At 37.0% G+C, this 21,152-nt stretch overlaps 1 protein-coding gene across 2 annotated transcripts; it reads left to right on the forward strand.

Moving 5' to 3' along the window:
• Nucleotides 1-357: 357 nt before the first annotated feature.
• On the forward strand, nt 358-21,000 carry LOC129314239 (pentatricopeptide repeat-containing protein At1g30610, chloroplastic). 2 transcript variants are annotated; one of them, XM_054957602.1, is made up of 9 exons: nt 359-1,564; nt 2,093-2,284; nt 2,700-2,781; nt 2,909-3,100; nt 5,663-5,776; nt 14,808-14,898; nt 14,982-15,139; nt 19,458-19,889; nt 20,372-21,000. In XM_054957602.1, exons 1-9 carry the CDS (start codon nt 426-428, stop codon nt 20,717-20,719), a joined length of 2,748 nt encoding a protein of 915 aa, XP_054813577.1. In that variant the 5' UTR covers nt 359-425; the 3' UTR covers nt 20,720-21,000. The 2 variants fall into 2 exon arrangements, with proteins under 2 accessions (XP_054813578.1, XP_054813577.1); XM_054957603.1 differs by lacking the exon at nt 19,458-19,889 and having other exon boundaries at nt 358-1,564.
• Nucleotides 21,001-21,152: the final 152 nt, after the last annotated feature.

Raw genomic sequence — 21,152 nt, forward strand, 5'->3', positions numbered from 1 at the left:
TTAAAATAACAAACTTTATTCATAACTTTTGTTTTAAGAATAATAATTTTTTTTCAAAGAATTATAAGAATTTAATAAGAAATCATAATTTGTCAATAAAGATAAAATAAGTTTTTTAAAAAAAATTTATGAACAAAGAGGTTACTGAAAACTTTATTAATATTATAATATTTTAAGGGATTAAATTATCATTTATATAATTTTAAAAAATTTTACTATCATTTTTTTTATTAAAACTATAATAAATAAAACGATGGAAAAAATTATAAAAATTTAAAATAAAATCTAATAAAATTTTAGAGGCCAATAATGGTGTTTTACCAACAATAAAACAAAAGACATTTCCAAACAAGCTCTCTCTACTGGTCCTTGTCTTTCAAAACTCAGAAACATCGAGTTTGGCTGTCCTACCCTTTGATGAAGAAATGGGAGGTGTTAGCTTTGAAATTAGTAGAAATTCAGCTTTTGCTATGCATTGCTATGGAAATTCGTTTTCTTCCGGGGTTACGGTATCTTGGAGACCCTTTCTTGGTACGTCTTTGGACACTAGAACTGCAAGGAAATATCAAGTTTTTCATGCTCAAAAGCTCAATTATGGACCAGCTTGTGCTTCGTCGAAGAGTGTCTTCAACGCTGGGTTGATTAGTGATGGTCTGGTTTCAAGTGAATTAGAGTTTAAGCCATCATTCGATGATTATTTGAAGGAAATGGATTCTGCCAGAGCGGACAAGGAAAAATTGTCCTCCAGAAATGTTAGGGTAAAGAAGCATGCTGCCAATACTGAAAACCAAAAGAGGGAAAAGGTTATGTCGAGGAAACCAAGGTTGGAAGGAGTTGAAAAAAGTACAAAACTTGAAAAGCTGGGAGGACATGTGGATAAAACAAATGAGTTAGGATTTGCTGAAAAAAATGGGGCATTGCAAGTAGTTGAAACAGTCCTGGGAAAAGAAAGCTCCTCCGTAGGTCATATTAAGCTCAGACCACGAGGGGCTAAAAGACGTGAACCTGAGTATGACGGGGAAGAAAGCAAGCTTGATAGTGCTGTGAAGCAGAAAAAGGAGGCAGAGGTAATAGAAGACAGGTGGTTGGAATGCCGGATTAATAGATCAAAACCAGATTCTGATGGCAGTTTGTTTAAAAGGGAACGTAGAAGGACAGGCAATAGCAAAGCTTCACTTAATCGGAACAGCAACTGTGGCAACACCATAGAGGTGGAAGTCGGCCACGAAGTACAATCTTTAAAGATGGTAGGAGAAAAGGATGTTACAACCCGCCAAATATGCTGCAACTCAAAAGGGAAAATGCCTATGATAAACAAAACTGTTGTTAGCAACAACGGCATTCACAATGGACGTGAGAAAATCTGCACAAAAAATGAGAACGTGGGGAAAGAAAATGGGTGGGAAAATCTCAACTTGAATGGAAGCATTAGATGTTATGGTTATGACAACTTGGAGGTGGAAAGAGCAGCATTTAAGACTTTTGAAGAGTTGAATGGTGTTGTCAACAAGCCACAGGTTTCGCACAAGGAAACGGAGGATAGAATCCAAAGGCTAGCAAATTCGTACGGAGTCATTTCCTCCTTCTTTGCTCATGGAATACGTGAAAATAGAAAATATTTACTCAGAAGTTTAATGTGTTCTTGATTTTTATCGCATTATTATTTTGATTCATTAGCTAAGAAATTGAAGCAGTGTGCATGGGGAACCTGTAGAAGCCTTTACTGCCGAAAGGAAAGAAAAAGGCATAAAAGTATGATACAAATAGCATTGACGATCACAAGTTGGATGTCTCAATGGCCACTGAAGTATTTTCGGCATAGAAATTAAATTAGGAGTAAAACTCGTCTCCTAAGGATGAACTTCTGTGATTTTGTATTTATTATTTCCTTCTTACATTTCTGGAGTGGACATTGGCTTGCTTCCATCACTGTAATTGATACCTGGAGGATTTTTTTTCATGTGATGCATTCATCTTTTTCTTTCGTTTTATGCTCTTTCATACTTGATACATGTATGGTTCAAGGGTTTTTTGTTATTTCAATCATACTAAATTGTCTTTTTCCGTCCCCTTGGATAATTTTCCCAAACAGGTTGAATGGTGCTGATATAAATATGCCTGAATGGATCTTTTCTAAGATGATGAGAAGTGCAAAGATAAAATTTAATGATTATTCTATTGTGAGGGTTATCCAAAGATTGGGAAAACTAGGAAACTGGCAGCGGGTGATACAGGTCATTGAATGGCTTCAAAGGCGTGAGCGTTTCAAATCCCACAAGCTAAGGTACTTGTATCCTTCTCTAAATCAATAGGTCTTGTGCCTGACGTTTAGTTAACATTGTGTGATGTATTATCTGGCATATAACTATGTTTGTATGAAAACCCCAGTTTAATTTGTATTAGTAGCAGGTGAAAACCTCTGTTACAGATGGTTCATTTGTAAGGGCAGTCATACTTCCAGACTAAACTGGAATATTTACGGCATTGCACTTTGTTTTTATGTGTTCCCTTTTTCTTTTTCTTCTTGTTACTAGAGGTACATGTTTTCATCCTTCATGCATTTGACTTTGATTTCTCTGCAACAAAATTTGTTGCCTGTATATGGAAAGGGAATTTGAAAGCTGTGAAGTTTTATTTTTGGCCAGTCCCTGGCATTATTTGCTCTGAGTATCCTTTGATGTGTGGATCTTCAACGCCAGGCATATATACACTGCTGCTCTTGATGCACTTGGAAAGGCAAGGAGACCCATAGAGGCACTAAATGTATTTCACGCGATGCTGGTAATGCACGTGGTTCATGCATCATGCTCTTTTGTTGGGAAATGTGTTTTCTGATATTGAGGTTAGAATATGGAGTTTGCATTACTTTCCTAACTCACTTTCCTCTCTTGTTTTTTTTTTTTTCCAGCAACAATTGTCCACATACCCTGATTTGGTAGCTTACCGTAGTATTGCTGTCACTCTTGGACAAGCAGGGCACATGAAGGAACTCTTTGATGTGATTGACATCATGCGGTTGCCACCTAAGAAGAAGTTCAAAGTAGGGGCACTTGGGAACTGGGACCCTAGGCTGGAACCAGATGTCGTAGTTTATAATGCCGTAAGTTTTAGTTGGTGAATAATTTGTGCAAGAGACGGCAGTTTTCTTTAAATTCTTTGAAGGTTTTTCTCACAGTGAATTAGATGGACTTTGGTGCAGCCTTTTAATTTCTTGAGATTATAAGTTGAAGTTTTGATAGAAACTTGGATATATTTGATTATACAGGAAGAATTACACCTCTTCAATGGGAAATGCAAGAGGAAAATCATATATCACAAGCAATCCCCTTACTACAGCAGCTAATCACTCTTGAAAACTAAAGAAATTTTGAGAAATTTGAATGAAGAACGGAATTAGACATTTGAGATAGACAAATGCTGTACCATTTGACTTCAAATAATTCAAATTCATACATCTCAATCACTTATTAGCACAAACAGCTAAATCGTGCATTACAAAAAACATTCACGAGCCCACACAACTTGGCTTCCTATAGAATTTATATATTAGTAGATAAAAGCAGAGAGGTAGAGCAAGCAAAGCAAACGACAGAACTCCCTTGAGTTTCAACTTTCAAGAGGTCAGGTATCTCCTGACTACACTAAAATCCTTGCCTGCATTGCCTCTGCAAAAGTATAGCCCGTAAACGTCCACTCACTCCATGTAGACACTCACAGACCCACTCACTCCATGTAGACACTCGTACCACCACAAACAAAATACAGATGCACCAGCTTGGTGACCACTTTTGGGACCACCTCCTTCCCCTCCTTGCTCATCTCCTAGTGTACACATTTCTACACCTCTTAACAGATGGGTCTTTGTTCTATCCTCTAGTGTAGACTTGGCCCAATAGACTATTGGGCCCATCATCTCCCCCTCCTGCCAGTCTCACCTTGTCCTCAAGTGTCAGGGTGAAATTCAGGAAATTGATTTACTGTAACTTCTGTATTCTCTCAAGTGCTATAACAATCAGGAAGATTCTTCCATATAATGAGAGCTTGAGTTCTGCTGTCTGCCAATCTTTACACTCTTTTGAAACTCTGGCTGAACTTGCAGTTCCTGCTCCTTGGATAGGAATGAAGGGAGTTGTTGGGCTCTAATTTAGGGAAGAATGGATTTTTTTTCCCCCCTTTGAACTGGGACACACGATAGGTGGGGTGAATTTGGGCTGTTGCAGGTAACTCCAGTTTGTAGGTCACATTCCCATGCTTTCCAGCACTTTGAAAGGTCCGTAAAAGAACCAGCTATATGGTGCATGGATTCTTTTCAGTTGGTCAGAGAGAAGTGTGATTTACGGGCGCCATATGTAATTTGCTTGGTTTCATCGGTAATAATTTTAGAAAAAAATCCTCAAAATTGAGGGAAGATCTTCTCATTGATCTTTTAAGCCAATATCTTCAGTTTGTGAGGCTAAAATTTGAGATAAACCATGTCTCCCACTTCAAACTCATCCTCCCTCCTCTTCTTCTCAGCTCGCTCTTTCATATGCTGCTGTGCTTGCTCCAAATGGGACTTGAGTTTATCTAAGGTCTCTTTCTTTTCTTCAATCTGTTCATTCTCTTCTTCTGCCAATTAGATAGAGAACATAGTGTAGCTTTTATATATTTGATTATATAGGAAGAGTTACTCCTCATCAACGGGAATGGAAGAGGAAAATCAGTGTATTACTAGCAATTTCTCCCTATTACAGCTGCTAATCACACTGGAAAATTAGAGAAATTTTGAGCAAATAAAAGCAAAGAGATAGAGCAAAGCAAGTGAGAGAACTTCTGTGTGTTTTGAGAGGTCAGGGTCTCTCAACAATACCAAAATCCTTGCCTTCCCCCCACCCTTCGAACCACTGTGCAACAAGACAACCTTTAAAACACCCACCTACTCCTTTCAGACACCCATACACCCACTAACAGACAAAAGTTAGATGTGCCAGCTTAGTGACCAATTTTGGAATTACCTCCTTTCCCATCCCTAGCTCTTCTTGTATGCACCTTTCCCCATCTCTTTATAGATGGATCCTTGGTCTTTCTTCTGGTGTAGACTCAGTCTACTTGACTATTTGGCCTATCAAGTTCTAGATTATCCGGATGATTAAATTCACGTGATACAGTTTGATTTTTTTTTTTTTTTAATTAGCTGAAGAGAGGATAGATATGCAGAACATGTGGAACCATTTTTCATGCGCTGTCTCAATTATATTCTCTATAGTACACTACTTTTTGCTTAGTTAAGGAGTTTCTCAAATAAAATGCTGAACTGAAATAGTTTTCTGACTTTATCTTGCTTGAAGTAGCTTCTAGCTTGCTGAGTCACTGTGGTTTACTTTGTACTCTATGTTGCATTTTGAAAAATAGATGGCTTCTTTAAATGGATGTTCGTGAAAAAAAGCATCATGCTTGCATTTCCACACATCATAGGTGCATGCTCTTTTCTTTTGTGAGTTTTTTGATTGAGTTTTGATTACACTAGTTGGAGTGGATTTTACTATGCTAATAGTTATTTTTTTCCTATAATCTTGTGCTTAATTAACATCCTTTGGTAAGTGATGTTCTGTTGTATAAATTTATTTATTTTTAATTAATTTGGATTTGATTTAGTATTTCCATGTATCAATTGAGCATGCAGGTCCTCAACGCTTGTGTTCAGCAGAAACAGTGGGAAGGGGCTTTCTGGGTTTTACAGCAGTTAAAGAAGCAACGTCAACAACCTTCTACTACAACTTCTGGCCTTGTCATGGAGGTAATAGTAGTAGCCTCCAGTTTCTTAATGTTTCATATTATTGTACAAACGTCCCATTTCTTGGTAATCAATTTGTAAAGTGAAATTTGGAATTTTAATTTTCAATTTTGTGATAAATAAATTATAAAGTAGATTATTTAGGGAGATAATCCAAGGAGGATGGATGAAGCATTTAGCAAAAGCCGTAGCAGGGGACGAATGACAAAAAAGGTGGGAAAAACTATAACAGCAAAGAACAAAAGTCTGACCCAAATGGATAGCCGGAAGCATGGTTTAAAAACTCTTTCATCATACTTTTGCCAAGAACTATGCCAGTTCACAACTCCTCTAGACATTTCTTTATTGCTGCCTATAACTTGATAGTGACTTATAATGAAGTCCTCAAGGTAGTTGGGCAAGCCCAAAACTTGAGACAAAGTAAGAGCCTGTTCCAAAGATGCTAAGCCACTTCTCAATGCAAAAAAAAAAAAAAAAAAAAAAAAAAAAAAGAAAAAAAGTGGCTGTTAAATTCTGGACTCTTAGAATAAGTCACGAATGCACTGGTAGTATTTCATTTGCATTTATATCAGAGTAAGGCTCTGTTTGTTACACTGAAGGTAACGCAACAGGAATGGGACAACATTGTGCAATGTCTATTATTACCGTATAATTATTCAACAATTTCTTTCTGTTTGAAATAGTTTTGAGTAAGGGCATCAAAGTCATTTTTCATCTAAAATGTTTTTTTTTTTTGGCATTTTATTCTCCATTCCGTTGTGCATGCCAAACAGTCTTAAATCACAAGCTTTCCCTGAAATAGAAAGTTACTCGGATCTCAAGTCCAAATTAAATTTTTCGACTAAAATGCTTCCCGCATGCATAGGTTTTGGTTCATATTATACAAACTGAAAAAAAAAATAGAGAGTATTTTGATCATGAAATTTAAAAATTAGATTATAGTGTAGGGTAATGATGTAGACTAAGGTAGCATGGGATGCCAAAACCTCACATTGAGTAATAAGGAATTCACTATGGGGTTCTTAAATGGGTTGGTTTTATAGCCCCAATAACTAGCTTTTGGGGAAAGGCTTGTCACTCCACTCCGGTGCAGATTAAAGAACATCAAACTTTGCAGTTAGTGATTCCAAAAATGGCTGCAAGTAGTGGGTTTTGACCTGTTGACTATTCTGATCAGTGAGGAAACCAAGTGAAGTGTCTTGGAATGTAGTTGTTGGGACGACAACTCTACAAGGAGGGTGATTGATATAGACTGAGGTAGTATGCAGTGCCTTATCCTTGTTGAATATCCTAACGTGTCAAGGAGATTTGTGTATGTCTTGAAAATAAAGTGAGGGTTTGAAAAACTTCAGCAAAATTGAGGGTAGGCTTATGTAATTTACTCATAATATTCTTTATTTGAAAATCAGTATTGTTTAGGGATTTGAATTGTGAAGTCAAATAGGGCTTTTGATATGAAAATCTTTTAATTTTATCAAATGGATTTTATTCCTTTAAATGGGAAGATTACCATTGCTTTTTATTGCTTGTTTGTTTGCTACTTTGTTTCTTCAATAGATTGCATTATACTTTGCTACATATCCTTTAAGATGAAATTTTTTGAAATTCTCACCACCTCAGTCACTAACTTCAGTTGACGGTCCATTAGCAATCTTCACTAAAAAAAACTTCAAACACATGTATGAAGATTGGAAATACGATATAGTCATATGGTTTGTTGCACCTGAGTTGAGCATCCAGATATTGATTTTTTAAGTCGAGTCATGAAAGGATTACATGTGTAGGCGATAACACCTATGCCAATGACTTTTCCTGAAATTTGGCCTTGATGAGTAGTCATTCTTGGGGGAATGACAAGAAAGGACCTCATGAGAATACTAATGCCAAATCAAGATTTTTTTAAAGATCTTAGTACTGAAATATGGGGAGAGAAGTGCTGAATTTTGGAACTTTAGTTGTGAATATACCCTAACTTGACATTAATGTTTTTATGAGGTCCTTATTTGTTATTCCCCTGATATTTTTATTTCTTTTACAATGGAACCAATTGTTCCTTTATCTCAATAAATGAATTAGGCTCCACTTGGCCTTGAGTTTGCTCCTCACTAGCCACCATAAGCCATGTGTCTCCCTTTGTTGACTTGACTTCCTATTATTTGGATTCTATGAAACTTTTGCATATGCCCTTGATATGACTTGTCTTATTATGGTGATTACGCTACATATTCCAACCTTTTTTCCTTGAGCTCAGGAGCAGTGTGTCTAGTGACCATAGCAGAAGAATTAGTCATGGTTGATTTCATGGAACGCCTCTCGAAGTGAAAGAGTGAGTTATGCGGACATAATACTCCCCTTTTACTCTTCAAAGATGGGATTAAGTCCCAACAGAAGGTGGTAAATTCTTTCCCTTCTTTACTAACTTTTGATAGTAGGATATGTGAGTGGGGATTCAAAAAAATGAACTATCTTATTCAGCTGAGATATGCTCTATATATGCAAGAAGGGAATCAAAGAGTTAGAAATATAATCACCTAATCAAACCCAACATATTAGGGGAAGTAATGACTCTGATTTGCAGTGGTCACAGGCTAATAATCAGGGATTAAAATCAAATTCATTAAATTTCGATATTTCCCACACTCCCCTTCAAGTTGGATGGTACATATCAACCATATCCGACTTGCCACTTCTTTGTAAAGACCCTTGGTAAAAATATCAGCCATTTGATTCCATGTGGGCACATGTATGAGTGATACAAGACCACCTTCGATCTTCTCTTTAATGAAGTGTCTATCCACCTCCACATGTTTTGTCCTATCATGTTGAACTGGATTGTGTGAGATATTTATAGTAGCCTTGCTATGTGTGTATAGTCTCATTGGAAATTGTAGCTCAATCTTTGGCTCCTTTAATGCCTTCTTTACCTAGATTACTTCAAATATGCCATGTGCCACTGCTCTAAATTCTGCCTTAGCACGGCTTCTTGCAACCACATTTTGTTCTTTTACTCCTCTAAGATACTAGGTTCCCCCATACATATGTACAATAGCCTAATGAAGATCTTCTATCACCATATGCTTTAGCCCAGTCTGCATCAGTAAATATTTCTACAGTCTTCCTTTCTGTCTTTTTGTATAGTGTTCCTTTTCCTGGCGTGCCCTTTAGGTACCGTATGATCTTATAGACTGCTTCAAGATGTTTCTCCTTGGATTATGCAAATGTTGACTTGCGACACTAATTGCAAAAGCAATGTCTGGTTTAGTATGGGAAAGGCAAATAAGTTTCCCAACTAGTCTTTGGTATCTCCCTTTATCAACATCTTTTCCTTTGTTTTCTGCTTCTTCTTCTTCCTCTTCTTCTCTATCATCTCCATCCTTGTTTTTGTTTTCTATCTTCCTTTTATCCTTCTTCTTGGTTGTTACATCTATGGGAGTCATGCTAGGTTTGCATCCCATCATTCTATTTCCTTTAGGAGATCAAGAACATTCTTCTTTTGGGATATATAAATCCCTTTCTTGGATCGTGCTACTTCCATATCCAAGAAGTATTTCATTTCTCCTAGATCTTTTCTTGGAAAGCTTTAGCCAATGACTACTTTATTTTTTCCATTTCTTCTTGATCATCTCTTGTAAGAATGATATCATCCACATACATACTCAGGATGGTTCTTCTTGTTTCCTTGTGCTTGAAGAATAAAGTATGATCACTTTGGCCTTGGATGAACCCTTCTCTTTTAAGGACTTGAGTGAACCTTTTAAACCAAGCACGGGGTGACTGTTTCAATCTATATAGAGACTTCTTTAGTTTGCAAACCATATTTCGCCTTTGACTGGGGAACCTAGGTGGATATGTCATATATACCTCCTCTTTCGAATCGCCATTGAGAAAGGCATTTTTCACATTTATTTGATAAAAGGGCTAGTCGATATTAGCAACCAAAGACATCAAAATTCTCATAGTATTGAGTTTGGCTATTGGTGCAAACGTTTCTGTATAATCTATTCCATAGATTTGAGAGAAACCTTTGCAACAAGATGAGCCTTGAATTTTTCAATAGTACGATTTGCTTCATATTTCACGGTGAACACCAACTTACACCCTTGTACCCTTTTTCCTTTTGGTAGTTTGGCCTCGTCCCAAGTATTATTCAATTTGAGAGCATTCATTTCTTCTATGACAGCCTTTTTCCATTTTGGTGACTTTAGAGCCTCTTCAATGCATGTTGGTATTTTATACTGTCCAAGTTAGTTGTGAAAGCCAAATAATGTGGTGACAGGGCTTGGTAGGATACAAACCTTTTTATTGGGTGTTTAGTGCAGCATCTTGGCTTTTTCCTTAATACTGGTTGATCATCATAATTGTAATCTCCTCTTCAAGTTTCTCAGGAGCTGTCGTAGGTTCAGATTCATGGTGTGTCAGGAATTTGCGTCTTATTCGTTGATGCTTTTCTCCGAACACAGTATTTTTTAGTGGTTGGTTTCTGGTACTCTCTAGGTTCATTCTCAGAAGTTATACTCTCTAGGTTAGACTTAGTCATAGACTCAAAGGGAAGTTCAAATGGGGGTTCATAAGGTACAGGTTCTATAGGTTTAGGGTTAGGTTCAAAAGAGGACAACACAGCATCTTCCATAGACTCCAATTCAGTCATATTCTCCCCCTGAGTTGGAGGCTTGGGATAAAAAGATTCTTCCTCATGAAATGTGACATCACAACTGACAAAGATCTTTTTAGAAGTAGGATCATAGCATTTGTAGCCTTTTTGAGAGGCGGAACAGCCAATGAAGATACATTTGATAGCACAAGGATCAAGTTTGTTACTGTGATAAATGTTGAACAAAGGCAGCACACCCAAAAACTTGTAAAGGAAGGTGGTTTTCAAGGTGAAGGTTAGAGTGGGTGCTATGGAGAACATCAAGAGGAGCTTTGAATGATAGTATGTGGCTAGGTATTCTATTGATGAGATGGGTGGCAGTAAGAATAGCATCACCCCAATAAAATTTTGGCACATTATGGGTGAGCAAAAGGGCTCTGGCAACGTCCAAGATGTGGTGATTTTTTCTTTCAGCTACCCCATTTTGTTGAGGGCTATGAACAAATGTACTTTTATGAACAATACCATTTTTTTGAAGGAAAGTGCTGAGAGCACTATTAATGAACTCTATGCCATTATTAGTGTGAATAATTTTTATGGCTGTTTGGAACTGGGTTTGAATCATATGGTAGAAATTCACATATATTGAGACAACTTCAGTTTTCTCTTTAAGGAGATAGGTCTAGCAAACTTGAGTGTGATCATCAATAAATGTTGTGAACCATTTTTGATTGGTTCTATTTGAAATATGGCTAGTTCCCCAAATATCACTATGGATAGTAGTGAAAGGTTGGGATGGTTGATAAATATTACAAGAAAACGTAGTCCTTTGGTGCTTTGCAAGTTCACAAACATCACAGTAAAACTTGGAACATCTTTATTGGAACAAAGAGAAGGAAACATTTGACTCAAATACTAAAAGTTTGGATGATCAAAATGTTGAATGGTACTCAAAGCTTATGAGAAATTACCTACGACAGTTGCTGTTGGTTGTTGGGATGAACTCAGCATTTGGAGTTTGTTTAAGAAACTCATAAATTTGGTGAACTGTTCAGACGAGAATGCATGAGATGTGGGGTTTACCTCATCAAGTTTTTCTGAACCGACATGGTAACCACATCCCCTTGGCCTTTTTGGTTTCCAATCTGGAGGTTTGCCATGAATATCTCAACAAGTTTCTTTAGTGTGACCTATCTTCTTGCAACACTCGCAAACAAGTTTGTTCTTTTGATTCCTTGAATCCACATTTTTAGAGGTAAGAGCAGAAGGTTCTGGCGCAGTATTAGATATACAATTATTATTTTTAAGCATTACCCGTTGTCGAGAATCTTCACATTTGACTTCAGCAAAAGCTTCTCAAATTGATGGAAGTGGTGCACAGTTGAGAATTCTTCCTTGAATGGCGTCAAGATTTGCATTAAGTCCAACAAGAAATTCAAACAGGTGTTCCTTATCTACATGTTGTTTGTATTGGGCAACATCATTGGCATTCTTCCATGTCATCTCATTGTTCAAATCTAGCTTGTGCCAAAGTGTAGTCATTTCAAGATAATAGTGATTAAGACTTTGGGCCCCTTACTTCATATTCCATAGCTTGGTTTTTTTCTCAAAAATTTGTGAGACATTTTCACCATCCGAGTATGCCTCACGAACAGCCTCCCAAATTTCATGGGCAGTAGGTAAATACATAAAAATCCTCCTTATGGTTGGCATCATAGCATTTACAAGCCACGATGCAACCATAGAATTTTCAGATTTCCAAGTGTGCACCCCTTTAGTGTTCAACTTGTCAGGTTTTTTAGTCTCACCTGTTAGAAATCCGAGATGTTCATGTCCTTCAATGGCAAGTCGAATTGTTTAGGCCCACTCTTTGTAGTTATCACTGGTGAGCTTCTCTGCTTCTCTAGGATGATGAGGACAGTGGACCCTTCCAGAAGTGGTATTGTGCCTATTCCTCCTCCCTGACGTCGATTTGAGCTCTCCATTTCAGTATGGGATCGTGGTCGATGATAGGCTTCAGTTTCAGTGGTGGACCGTGTTGGGTCATCGTGCGACGTTGCTGCCTGCTCTATCTCTTCTTTAGAGGATTGAAAAATCTTGATCTCTCCCTCTTGCTCTGATACCATGTGAGTAGAGATTCGAAGATGAACTATCTTATTTAGCTGAGATGCTCTATATATACAAGAAGGGAATCAAAGAATTAGAAATATAATGGCCTAATCTAAGCCAACATATCAGGGGAAGTAATGACTCCAATTTGCAATGGTCACAAGCTAGTAATCAGTGATTAAAATCAAACTCATTAAATTTTGATATTTCCCACAGGATACATCAACATTAGACATCCACTGATGAACTTCATACAAGTTCAGCTTGTGTCACAACTTCACAAGATTGTTAAGTTTTAGGTAAAACTCAAATTCTCATCTTACATCATGAATGTTTCCCCTAATATGATGAGATACATGGGATTCCTTCACACCTTCCAATATCTCCTTGGCTATTTTGCATTGCACAAATATCTCCTCAATCTCTCTCGTCACTAATTCACATAAAATCTGCGAGTCATATCTTGTATTAAGAATCTGACATTTTTGGTTGGATGTTGTCACCCTTGATATAATCTTTTTCACAGCCTCTGGGTGAAAACTATAGCACTCTGAAGCTATGGCAAGTAGTTATTTTACTTACTTTCATTTAATTTGTGACCTTTGGTCATTACAGGACAGTTTTTGGCAGCCATGGAGAAGGATGAAAGATAGTTGAAGCTTTTTGGTTATGCATTTGATGGAGAGATGCTGATGAAGAGTCTGCAATGTTGGCCTTTGGCATTGGAGAATTTTGTTCCCTTAGGACTTTGATGCCATGAAGCAAACCATGGAAATTTAGAGACCCTTTTTGTTTATAATGTGTGCTTCTTTATTGAAGAAAAAAGTGTGACATCTATAAAGGCATAGGAGTAAGACCTGGTCCTAGATGTTTGACTAAGCATGTTCAATCGGAAAATTTCTAAATGCATGCTTTTTGCGGATGATATAGTTCTTATCACAAAGATGAGAAAAGATTAATTGTAAACTTGAATTATGGAGAACATTAGAGTCAAAAGGTTTTTGCCTGAGTAGAAGTAACACAAAATATTTGCATTGCAATTTTGATAAGAGGTCAATCAGTAGTAATTTAGAAGTGAAACTGGGAGATCAGATTATGTCTTAAGTGAAGAAGTTTAGATATTTGGGAGTTATTATGCAACATGATAGGGAAATTGAAGGGGATATTGCACATAGGATACAAGCTAGTTGGTTTAATTGAAGAAAGGCTAAAAGAGTTATTTGCGATTATAAAGTACCTAATAAACTTAAAAGAAAGTTTTATCGAACTGCAATAAGACCAGCTATGTTATATGGTAGTGAATATTCGGCTTTAATGGGATAGGAAGAGTATAAAGTTGGAGTGGCAGAGATGAGAATGTTAAGATAGATGTGCAAACATATACGTAAAAATAAAATCCGAACTGAGCACATATGTGAAAAAGTGTGCATAGCACCTATTGAGGGAAAAATAGTGGAAAATCATTTCAAATGGTTTGAACATGTATAAAGAAGACTACAGGACACACCAGTGAAGAGAGTGGAATGGATAATTTTGAGCTTTATTAAAAGAGGTGGAGGACGGCTAAAGAGAATAATTTTGGAAGTTGTTGAGTGAGATCTCTTAGTTAACAATATTTTTAAAAGCTTGGTATATGATAGATTATAATGGCGTCGTATAATCCACGTAACCAATCTCACCTAGTAGGATGAGGCTTGTTGTTATTGTAAAATATAAAAGCATAGACCAAGAGAGTTTTGACCTCTATAATCCTATAATACTAGAAATTAAGCTAAATCGAGTTTACTTATTCTACTCTAATTAGCTGACATATATAACAAGTATAAATAAAATACATAATAAAAAACTTATCATCATGTGGAAGGAAACACTTGATAACCCCTGCAGCCAAGACACGGACGGTGCAAGACCAACTGATTCCGTACAAAGGCTAAAATTAGAACCTTCCAAACATGAGAGGAAGTAGAGGACAAAAGAGACGATATACATGAGAGTTAATTTCAATAGGCTAGCATCATTGGTCCTAATGTTATCATCATGGCCGGTCTGACAAATACCATGTTTGACCTTCAGCACTATTTATTAGAGGAAATTGATGGAAATGCCATTACCACTTTGCCACTGGCCCTGGTCCTTTCTTGGGTCTACTTCACATTTCCCAACTGTTAAAATATTCAGTGAAAGCAGACTCATTTTGTCAGAAAATTTGAAATTAAAGAAACCTGTAGCTAATGCTATGCTTTTACTAGCTACAATGCAATTGCATGTGTGAACGTCAGCTTGGCTGTCATTGATAATAAAGTTTTACTTTTCAATTTGTGTATGCTTGAGCAGGTGATGTTTACATGTGGCAAGTACGATCTAGTTCATGAATTTTTCATGAAAGTTCAGAAGTTTTCTATTCCCAATGCATTGACATATAGAGGTACGGTCATGTATTTTTTCATGTAAAAGTGAAATCATGTAATTTTGAGATGATTTTGATGTTGACCATGATGTTACATCCAGTTCTTGTGAATACACTATGGAAAGAGGGCAAAACTGATGAGGCTATATTGGCAGTGCAAGATATGGAAAGACGAGGAGTTGTAGGTTCTGCTTCTCTTTATTATGACCTTGCTCGATGTCTTTGTGCAGCTGGAAGGTGTGGTGAGGCACTGATGCAGGTGGTGTTCCTCAGTTACGCTTTTAGAGTTCTTTTTTATTTATTTATTATTATTATTATTTTTTTTTTTTGGGGTGTTGGTGTTGTTGAAGTTGGGAGGGGCTGAAGTTTTTTCTGGTTCTTTGAAGATCATGCTTGTCTTTGAAATTATGAGTGCATTTGGGGGATATGATGCATGCAGATACTTGCACCGCCTGGGTGGAAAAAGACTTCAACAACAACAACAACAACAAGCCTTTATCCCACTAGGTGGGGTCGGCTACATGGATTGCAAGACGCCATTGTGCTCTATCATTTATCAAACTTTTAGGAATATTATTAATTAAGAGATCGCGTTCAACAACTTCCAAGAGTGTTCTCTTAGGCCTTCCTCTATCTCTCTTAATCGGACTCAAAGTTATATGTTCCATTCTTCTGACTGGTGCCTCTCTTGGTCTTCTTTGTACATGCCCAAACCATCTCAACCGATTTTCTACCATTTTTTCCTCAATAGGTGCCACCCTCACTTTTTCGCGTACGTACTCATTTCGAATTTTATCTTTACGTGTATGTCCGCACATCCATCGTAACATTCTCATCTCTGCTACTCCAACTTTATGCTCTTGCTGTCCCGTTAGAGCCCAGCATTCACTACTATATAACATTGCCGGTCTGATAGCAGTGCGATAAAACTTTCCTTTAAGTTTATTAGGCACCTTACGGTCACAAATAACTCCTTTAGCTTTTCTCCAATTAAACCACCCAGCTTGAATTCTATGTGAAATATCTCCACTGATTTCGCCATCATTTTGAATAATGGCTCCCAAATATCTAAACTTTTCCACTTGAGGTATAATTTGATCTCCCAATTTCACTTCCAAATTATTGTCGAATATTCCTTTACCAAATTTACAATATAAATATTCCGTCTTACTTCTACTCAGACGAAAACCTTTCGACTCCAATGTCCTCCTCCATAATTCAAGTTTACAATTAACCTCTTCTCTTGTCTCTGCTATAAGAACTATATCATCCGCGAAAAGCATACATTTCGGGATTTCTTCTTGAATATGTTCCGTCAAAACATTTAAAATCAAGTTGAACAAATAAGGACTCAGAGATGATCTCTGATGTAGTCCAATCTTTATAGGAAAATCCTTTGTTTGACCACTAGGTGTTCTTATACTAGTTTTTACCCCCTCATACATATCTTGTATGGCTTTAATATAAGCAATCCGTACTCCCTTTTTTTCCAACGCTTTCCAAAGTACTTCTCTTGGTATACGGTCATAAGCTTTTTCCAAATCAATAAAAACCATGTGTAGATCTTTATCTTTACAACGATACTTTTCCATTAATCCCCTTAGTAGATAAATCGCCTCTGTAGTTGATCTACCTGGCATAAAACCAAATTGATTCTCAGAAATACTTGTCTCCAATCTCAACCTGTGCTCAATTACTTTCTCCCACAATTTCATTGTGTGGCTCATGAGTTTAATCCCTCTATAGTTAGTACAATTCTGAATATCTCCTTTATTTTTATAAATAGGAATTAATGTACTCTTCCACTCATCAGGCATTTTCTTGGACTGTAAAATCACATTAAATAACTTAGTTAACCATCTCACCCCTTCTTCACCTAAACATTTCCACGCTTTGATAGATATACAATCAGGTCCTTGGCTCTACCATTTGCCATTTTCTTAAGAGCTTCCTTTACCTCCTTATCACGTATTATTCGATAGAATGACAAATTTTGTTCTCCTTCACCAGTTACTAAATCCTCAAGTTATTAGATGAATCCTCTCCATCATTGAAAAGTTTAGAAAAGTAAGTCTCCCATCTATTTTTAATTTCATCATCTGTAACTAAAATTCTTCCCTCTTCATCCTTAATACACCTTACCTGTTCTAGATCTCTTGATTTTCTTTCCCTACTCTTGGCAATCTTATAAATATTTTGCTCTCCTTCCTTCGTCTCAAGGTTCTTATAAAATTCTTCAAAAGCTTTAGAACGAGCTTCACCCACAGCTCTCTTAGTTTCCTTCTTAGCCATACGGTACCTCTCCCAATTTTCCTCATTGTTACACAAATGTATGGCTTTAAAACAGTTCTTCTTATACTTGATTTTGTCCTGTACACTATTATTCCACCACCAAGACTCCTTATCTCTCGGACCAGAACCTTTCGATTCTCCCAAAACTACTTTTGCAACCTCCCGTATCTTTTTAGCCATATCCTCCCATATGATGTTAGCACTTCCCTGAGATTCCCAAATTCCTTTATCCAAAAGATTTCGCTTGAAAATATCTTGCTTCTCACCTTTTAATTGCCACCACCTAATCCTTGGTGTTACTACTTATCGATGTTTTTGAATTTTACTCATAATACACACATCAAGGACTAGGACCCTATGTTGTTGTCGTAACAGCATCTCCGGGGATCACCTTACAATTTTTACAAAGTCTTCTATCTGTGTTCCTAACCAAAAGAAAATCAATCTGTGACCTTAAGGCTCTACTTTTGTAAGTGATGAGATGCTCATCTCTCTTCTTGAAACAAGTGTTGGCAATCTTAAAATCATACGCCAATGAGAAATCAAGAAGAGTTTGTCCTTTATTGTTTAGCTCTCCAAAACCAAAACCACCATGCACCCTCGCATACTGACCAGCTTCCCTCCCAACATGCCCATTAAAGTCTCCTCCAATAAAAATCTTTTCACTCTGTGGTATATGTCGAATCAACCCCTCTAGATCCTCCCAAAATAATTCCTTAAGACTGGCTTCTGTCCCGACTTGCGGCGCATAAGCGCTAATAATATTAACAGTCTCACGTCCAATTATCATTTTTAAGGAAATAATTCTGTCTCCGATTCTGCTAACTTCTACAACGTTCTTCTTCCACTCCTTATCTATAATGATGCCTACTCCATTGCGTGCACTTACTTTTCCTGTATACCAAAGTTTGAAACCTTGAATATCCTTAGCTTCTTCTCCACGCCATTTTGTTTCTTGCAGGCAAAGGATATTGATTTTCCTTTGAATCATAACCCCTACAACCTCTAAAGATTTACAATTTAATGTCCCAACATTCCAAGTACCAAATCTAATTTTGCTCTTATGGAATAACTTCTTTAGCCGCGTGCGTCCAGAATGACGCGGTAGCCCTTGCTCATTTAACACTACATCTGGGCGCCGATGCAGCGGCTCTAACTCACTTATCACTGTACTCGAGCCATGCAGCGCGTTACTTACGGGCAACGACCTAGCATTAACATTATAACGTCTATTGTCCATGTTCATGATAGATTCAACAAAGTTTTACATTGGCTGTTGATGGCCTAACACAACCCTCCTCCTTTACCCGGGCTTGGGATTGGCTATAAACATAGGCGGAGTTGGGTGGAAAAAGACTTCCATATGTTAAAATCTGAGGAAAAACCTAAAGCGCAGAGAGAGAGAGAGAGAGAGAGGGAGGGAGGGGGTCTAATAGGAGAGAAGTCAGGATGTTTTGGCTAGTGGAAAATAGTCAGATTCAAGATGTTTAAATTTTGGCCCCTCTTATTAAACTTGTAGATGAGGGCCAAAATCAAAGAAAAAACTCAATATCTTTTAGCTCTTAGATTGCTCAGTTACCTTTGCTCAAGAGTGATGCCATATTGATAAATACTTCCTCTAGTCCTATTTATAAGGCAAAGAGAACAGATTTTTTTTTTTTTTGGTCTCATTTACAAGTCACTTTATGAAATTTTCAACAGAAATTCCCCCTTACCTTCTATTGAATGTTGGAGGAGAAAATATGTTGTTAAAGTATGTATATTTAACAAGGGGCAAATTTGAGGATTTATTAAATTTTAAGAAATCTAATGAGTTTTTTTGGTTTTCTTTGGTTTCGGTGAAACATGTTGGAAGTGACTTATAAATAGGACTAGAGGAATATTTTTCAACTTTTACAAGCAAACTTTTTTCTCTTCTCAACTATTCCAATTCAATCTATCCATTATTGTTTGATTATCCAACACTTTGTCAAGTCGTAGATTCCAAAAGAACAAATAAGATCTGAAAGGTAAACTATGTGTGGTTGAATTTTGAAGCCAGATACCTCACTGTTTCAAATCGCAAAAATAGCCCTGGCACCAAAAAGCCTCCTTTAACAACTCAATTTTTTTGCTCACTTGCACTGTACAAATTTCAGGACCTACCAAATCTGTATTGAAGATTCTTTCCCCCATAGAGAGAAATGCCAGTTATTTATTGACTGGTGGGATTTTATTTTTTGTAAGAAATAATATATCTACACCACAAGGCTTGATCACAGAAGGTGTTGCTTATCCTATGACAGATAGAGAAGATATGCAAGGTTGCAAACAAGCCACTTGTAGTGACTTACACCGGCTTAATTCAAGCATGTCTGGAATCTGGAAACATACAAGATGGGGCATACATTTTTGAAAAAATGAAGGATGTTTGCTCCCCTAATCTTGTTACTTGTAATACAATGCTGAAAGCTTACCTGGAATATGGGATGTTTGAAGAAGCAAAAGAATTGTTTGAGAAGATGTCAGAAAACACGAATCATGTGAGGAGAAATTCTGATTACAAAGTTGTGGTGATACCAGATATTTACACATTCAACACCATGTTAGATGCATGCATTGTAGAGAAGAAATGGAATTATTTTGACTACGCTTATCAAAAGATGCTATACCATGGTTACCACTTCAATCCAAAACGTCATCTTCGAATGATACTGGAGGCATCAAGAGCTGGAAAGGTGATCTTCCTTTCAACTGCTTTTTCTGTGTGTGTGGGTGAGTGGTTCATTCATGATTCTCGGAAAAGTGAATTTTACGCTGTGTCATGTGGGTAGTTGAGGGTATGTGCTTGATAGATAAGAGTTAATTGAAAATAGATCAGGTGTTTTCAGCAGGCCTACTTGGTAAGCCAACAAAGAGGAGCAATACTATGTGTTTCAGAATGTATCTGTTCTTTTGTGGTGATGAACTCTTTGCAGAATAGGTCCTGCGTGACATACTTCTAAACTTTCATTCTACAACAGCTTTTGCTGCTAACAAAGAGGAACTCTGGCCATTTTGTCACAATTTTTGACGTTAAATATATTGATTGACAGGAGATATTTAATCTACGCCATATTACTTTCACCTTTTTTTCCTTTCTGTTTCATTAGTTAGAAGCTTTAGATTTGTGGAAACCCGTTAAGCATTCCATTAACTCAGAACTTTGAATGTTTGCCAGGAAGAGCCTATTGAAACGACGTGGAAGCACTTGATCCAAACAGATCGTATTATTCCAGCTACTCTTATAAAGGAAAGATTCTGTATGAAGCTTGAAAAGGATGACCATGTTGAGGCTCTTAGATGTATCACCAGTGATCTCTCTAAAGACATGCAGGCATTTTCTAAGCTATCTTGGTTGAATCTATTGAAAGAAAATGCTCAACGCTTTCAGAAGGATACACTAGTTAGGTTAATGGATGACGTAAACACCTTAGTTTCCAAAAGTAGTTTGTCACTTCCAGCACTTGAAGCACTTGAAAACCTAATGCTATCTTGGAAAGAAATCTGTACCCTGACCTTGGTGTGACTGACATCAAACAGGTGGTTAACTCTAGATGAACTAGTGTGTAAAGAGCACTATGATTGTAACATACGCTATTAACACCACCGGTTCAAAATTAGATGTCAATGGTTACTGTCACCTTTTTTTTTTTTGGGCATTATCTGGTGCCTGGTGGAGTGGTGGTCAGGCTAGTCCCATTTTGTGTAGATTATTGTTATTTTTTTCCAATTCGTTTTTGTTGTGCTTGAAGTTTTGTATTTTTTGTATTTTTTGTCAAGAAACAATCGATTAACTCTTTGGCATAAGTTGATTGATATAATATTGACAGTGATAAGAATCGGTTATCCCGATTTTCGATGGATGAAAGGAATCTAATCACGTTTTGAAAGGAATCAAACTCATGGATTTAGCTAACTTGATTGATCTAAATTGTTCAAATTTAAATTGGAAAATTACA

This window comes from Prosopis cineraria, unplaced genomic scaffold, assembly GCF_029017545.1.
Source record: "Prosopis cineraria cultivar Desert tree isolate PC_DT_omini unplaced genomic scaffold, ASM2901754v1 PC6, whole genome shotgun sequence".
Taxonomy (NCBI): Eukaryota; Viridiplantae; Streptophyta; class Magnoliopsida; order Fabales; family Fabaceae; genus Prosopis; species Prosopis cineraria.

Coding starts and splice junctions, on each gene's coding strand:
- LOC129314239 (XM_054957602.1), top strand. CDS start 426: ATGGGAGGTGTTAGCTTTGAAATTAGTAGAAATTCAGCTTTTGCTATG. Junction 1,565..2,092: donor ATCCAAAGGCTAGCAAATTC/GTACGGAGTCAT, acceptor TTTCCCAAACAG/GTTGAATGGTGCTGATATAA. Junction 3,101..5,662: donor ATGTCGTAGTTTATAATGCC/GTAAGTTTTAGT, acceptor TTGAGCATGCAG/GTCCTCAACGCTTGTGTTCA.